The sequence below is a fragment of the Macadamia integrifolia genome, chromosome 6, assembly GCF_013358625.1.
Source record: "Macadamia integrifolia cultivar HAES 741 chromosome 6, SCU_Mint_v3, whole genome shotgun sequence".
Classification (NCBI taxonomy): domain Eukaryota; kingdom Viridiplantae; phylum Streptophyta; class Magnoliopsida; order Proteales; family Proteaceae; genus Macadamia; species Macadamia integrifolia.
The window spans coordinates 15,627,026-15,632,124 of NC_056562.1; the positions used below are offsets into that span (position 1 = coordinate 15,627,026).

The 5,099-nt window shown below is 39.9% G+C and overlaps 1 protein-coding gene across 1 annotated transcript in view; it reads left to right on the forward strand.

The window, feature by feature from the left end:
- Window positions 1-565: 565 nt before the first annotated feature.
- The window catches only part of LOC122082870 (dual specificity protein kinase YAK1 homolog), a gene marked incomplete at its 5' end in the record, with an annotated part of 4,916 nt that continues 382 nt past the window's right edge, over window positions 566-5,099 (forward strand). The window contains 5 exon segments of the mRNA XM_042650677.1: window positions 566-640; window positions 1,225-1,299; window positions 1,477-2,297; window positions 3,945-4,118; window positions 4,724-4,998. Of these exon segments, the coding sequence (XP_042506611.1) occupies window positions 566-640; window positions 1,225-1,299; window positions 1,477-2,297; window positions 3,945-4,118; window positions 4,724-4,998 (1,420 nt within the window).

The window sequence follows — 5,099 nt, forward strand, 5'->3', positions numbered from 1 at the left end:
AAAATGTACGTTTCGGTATGTATCGGTGAGTATCGGTATGTATCGATCGGTACGTATCGGTATATATCAGCACGTATCGGTGAGTATCGATATATATATATATCGGTACGTATCGGTGAGTATCGATACGTATCGGTGCTACGGTCATATAATGGCCAATATGGGTAATTTTTCAGAAAAAAACTATTTTTTGAAGGGTTTTTGTTCCAAAGTTGTTGTCAGCCATATTTTTCCCTAACTAAAGTGGAAATCAAGGTTGGGAATAAGGATTTTACATTTATGGGACAACTACAGACCTTGAATTCTTAGTACGATACCCTCAATTTAGTGTTTATGCATAATACATGTTATCAATAGCTTTTTTTAACAAATTCTTTATGCAAAAGTGTTTAAAAAAATGTTTTCTATCCATTTATGTGTGTATCTTTAGCGTATCTTAATGTATCTCCGATACGATACGATACCCTCCGATACGTATCTTAATTTTGGCCGACCGATACGACGACCGATACCGATACTTTAATCCTTGAAACTGGATGCCTCATATTTGGTTCTTCTTTTGCAGGCTTCCAAACATCCATTTGTAACAGGAGAGCCATTCACATGCCCCTATAAACCTCTCCCAGAGACCCCACGCATGGTGAGTGTAATCTTATATGACATTTTTAGTTGCTTTAGAAGCTTGAAAGAAGAAAATGGTGGGCTCACTCTGGAGTTCTTTCCCCAATACTACCCACCCAGTCTGCACAAAACCTCGCTATGAGGTCTAGCTTTATGCGTTTTATAATTTATGAGTTTCTTCTGATTTGCTGGTGTAGTGTTGTTTTCCTTTTACTTTCACTTTGCGTATTTTGTCTTTGCACGTAATCTTGTAGCCGACCCCATTAAGTTGCGATAGAGCTGCTGAGTTTGTTGTTCTCGATTTGTGAAACTTGCAAGTTTAAAATTATGGTAAATTGGCTTAGATGTTTACAAAGCTACATTCCTCCTACTTTGTAAACTTGCTGTTCTTTTGAGGCTGGTTGGTTCTGTCATATTGTACATTTTCCCACTACCATTTATAGTTATACTGATGCCATGCATTTGGTTTGCATCAATCACCTCTTTGTCGTGTGACAGTCAATGGCTTGATCTCTGATGAGCTCTCTGGTGGTTAGAAACGTGGTTTTTCTGGTTTGTTGATTAAAAGTGTCAGTTTGTTCCTAACTATTTGTCTATTTGTAGCCTGTTGGTCAAAATATGAAGGTGGACCATCACCCAGGGGGAGGGCATTGGTTTGCTGCTGGTCTCTCTCCTCAGGTGAGTAGCTTCCATTTATGATATGCTGTCATTATTTAATAGTGGTGCAGGCACCCTTGTAGCTAGTTGTTTCACATCTTTGTATTAAAGCCTTAACAGATTCATAATTTTTGTTGGTAGATGTTTGTATGTAAAGGTTTCTTTGGTGTAAGGTTCATAATGGTTGGGAATTTACAGGTTTTAGGCATGAACAGAGGTGCTTCACAGAATGGTCCGCATTTTCAGGTGGCACAATACTCTCATGCTAGTAGTTATGGCAGTTTGGGAAGTCATGGTAGCTATAATGATGGTGCTGCACTTGGAAGCAGTTATGGAAGCTATGGGGATAGTAACAGTATGCATTCATATTATTCACCTGTTGGTCCTTCTGGCTTGAGCATCCATGCACAAGGTGGTGTATCAATACTTGGAGCTAGTCCTGATGCTAGGCGAAGGAATTCTCAACTCTCTCATGGAAATAGCCTTGGTGTCAGCCCATCTGCTGGAAATTTCATTCCAATGTCTCTAGGTGCAAGCCCCTCGCAGTTTACTCCTCCTAGCTCCCACATTCAGGTTTCATCTGCGTCTCCAGGAAAGTATGGCCCCACTTCCCCTGCAAGAAGTAGTGGTGTTCATGGATCACCATTGGGCAAAATGGCTGCTGTTAGCCATTTCAACAGAAGAAGTTGGGGATACCAAGGAAGTATGCAGTCTCAGGAGTCTGCATCATGGCAAGGGCACCATACTGATACTGGAAGCTGTAGTCACCCTGAGGGGAGCTCCCGTGGACATGGTGGCTCTCCTCGGAGTACACAGTCATCTACTTTTCTGAGCTGGAGAAATCAAAGGGGAGGAGGCAGCAGTGTCACTTCAGGATACTCGTCAACCAATCAGAATGTATCAGGTTCCTTTGCACCTAACCCTAATGTGCCGTTTTCACAAGCCACAGAAACTGTTTGTGACAAGCCTGAAAGCAGCTCATCACTGCCTCATCCTGGAGACTGGGATCCCAATTACAGGTTAGCATTAAAAGTTTTCAATGTGTCATTCGAAACACTGCTGGGATATTTTACTTTTAGCACAGCCTATGACTTACATTATTCAATGTGGAGTTGTCTATACTTGCATGTGCAGCCGTCTGCTGGAAAAGAAAAACTCTCCTATTCAGCAATTATAAGAAATTAGCTTTCATATATAGTGGCTGCAGAGGTCAAATCTGAAGTGTCGGCTTAGCATAACACCCAATTTGGATTGGTTAACGAAAGAAAAATCCTCCCCCGCCCCCCCTTTTCTTCTTTTGCATTAAATAACCAAGCAAGTTTATTGCAAAGACTTAGAATAGAAGGCAACACAGGAAGACCCATTTAATGATGAATTCTTTTATTTAACTCTCTTTGAGCATGTTAAATTGTAAAATGGAAAGAAACATGCTTTGAGAAGCAGAGCATCAATTACGTTCAGTATCAAAAGGAATTACAGTAAATACCTTCTAGTTCTTATGATATCCATTTCCTCTTACATCTTTATTTGATTGTATTACCAAAGAAAATGTTCGAAATCCAATAAGACTTCTTGATGAAACTAATGAGAGCACCATTTTGTGACAGCATTTACTGATGACTTTTGCTGTAAGATTCAGTTAGTTTTGCCCAGAAATTGGGAACTTTTCATCATGGAGTAGTTGCTAGATTTTGAATTAAGTTGAAAGAATTTGTTAAATTGATTGATTTTGGCAATATCAGCTACTGTGTGCTGGTTGGTTGTGTTTTGTGAGTTTGGTTTTTATTGGTTTGATTGTTTAATAAACTTTTGATTGGGTTTCTGTATATATCTAAATTACTTTCCAATTTTTTGCTTGCGTTTTTTGGTGAACATTCATTTCAGCACCAAGGCAGACGTATATGGAACACCAACGAAACGAAGCAGTTTTTGTCCACCAAAATGCTTTTTTATGTGTATGGAAATCATTTCAATTCCTTCATACTAGTAACAAGTCTATTTCAAAATTTTGTACTGCATGAACTCAGTGGGGCAAGGGCTGGTTCTGCTTTTGTGTATTGACTCTTTGATAACACCACCCTAATCAGCAATGGGTAGAGCCTGATCAGCATAGCTGGTCTCTAGTTTCTTCTGATGCTTATGATATCTGCCATGTCAGACTGCCACTCCTAGTTTTGGGCACAGTTGGTGTCCAGTGAATCAGAATGACATGTTGGTTGTATCTTGGGTGGGCTGCAAGGCTGATATAGTGATGTAGGATCAAGGGAACTCAGCATGTGTGTGTTCTCTGATTGAAGGGAAAATGAATGGTGAAATTAATTTTATGATTAATCTAGTGACCTCAATTGAGAAGTCAACTAAAACAGCAGTTTCCCCAAGACATTATTCATCTCAATAAAGATGAGAAACATTACTCAACTATCTGTGCAATAAATTAAACTTAAAGAGTGCATAGCCGCCTGCAGAATTCCTGTAAGGGCAAAGAGACCAAATTACTTTGAATCTTAATTTTATTTTTGAAGCTTTGTATCATTCCTATTAAAATTGGTTTTCATCCATATTTTCAAGTGATTTGCTAGGTGCCAAGAGTGGGTTGAACCTGTTTGTGCTCAGGCCTGTGGACTACTTGTGTAACTTTCTTTTTCCTTGTTGCATTTATGTTCCAGCGACGAACTTCTGTTGCATGATGATGGTTCTGATACAAGTTCTATAACCTCTGAGTTGGCAAATGGGCTGCACCTTACTCGTGCTTCGGATTCAACAGTTCAAGTGGCCGGGATTAGAAGATTCAATCGCAACTCTAACCAGGCACAAACAAGTACAAACTTACCCATCCAGAGGTAGGCGTTTTGTTTCTCTCTCTCTCTCTCTCTCCCTGCTGAGCTTATTATATTTTTTAGATGGGTACAATATAGAAGGCGCGAAGGGGGAAGGCCTGGGGAGCATGGGCTTAGTGCACCATAACCTCACCAACTGCACTAGACAGTCGTTAAAATTTGAAGATTTTGATTTTGATTTTTGATTTTGGTTTTTTATTTTTTTTTGGGGGGGGGGTTACAAAGTAGGAGGATACAAGGGGGTGGGTACTAGATGTGGAACGGGAGTCTTGAACTGGAGACCTCTGGGGTGCTAGTGCTCTACTGCACTATGCACCAACCAACTGCACTAAGCAGCTGACCACAAAGATTTAATGGAAGAGCCTATTATGGTGGTACTATACTACCATGTAATAACAAAATTGCAGGTCCTAGCATAGCTGGGCATTGTGATGTGTGTAAATGTAAATTGTGGTTTGGATTGAAATCTTACCGTGCAAGTTTATTTTTCCAAACTCGGTTATCATAGTTTTAATTTTGTGGGAAATAAAATATTTTTTTTCCATTTTATTATCATTGTCTTGGATATTTATATTGATATTTGTTATGGTTTTCTGTAATAAATGCAGAAACAACGTTCAAGCTTACCCACATGTAGAGTTTGGCAGCCCTCCATCCCATGATATGTATGCTGGTTATGGCCGCAAGCCTTCGCATCTCATGCCTCACTTCTCATCAAATTCTCTGAGCCGCTTTGGCCAGCAACCTCCGCAGCAGTTAAACCAGTCGACTTTTGTTCGTGGTGGTGATTGGAATCATCCAAAGGTTCGGGCTCCACCCAACTGTACTACTGGGGGTCCAAGTTCTCCTAGCAATAGCTCATTTGCTAACGGCATGAACTGGGGTACTTAAAATAACCCACACTGCTATACCACTTATTCTTCTTTTAGTTTCTCATTTTACATAATAATAATACTCTCTCTCTCTCTCTCTCTCTCTCTCTCT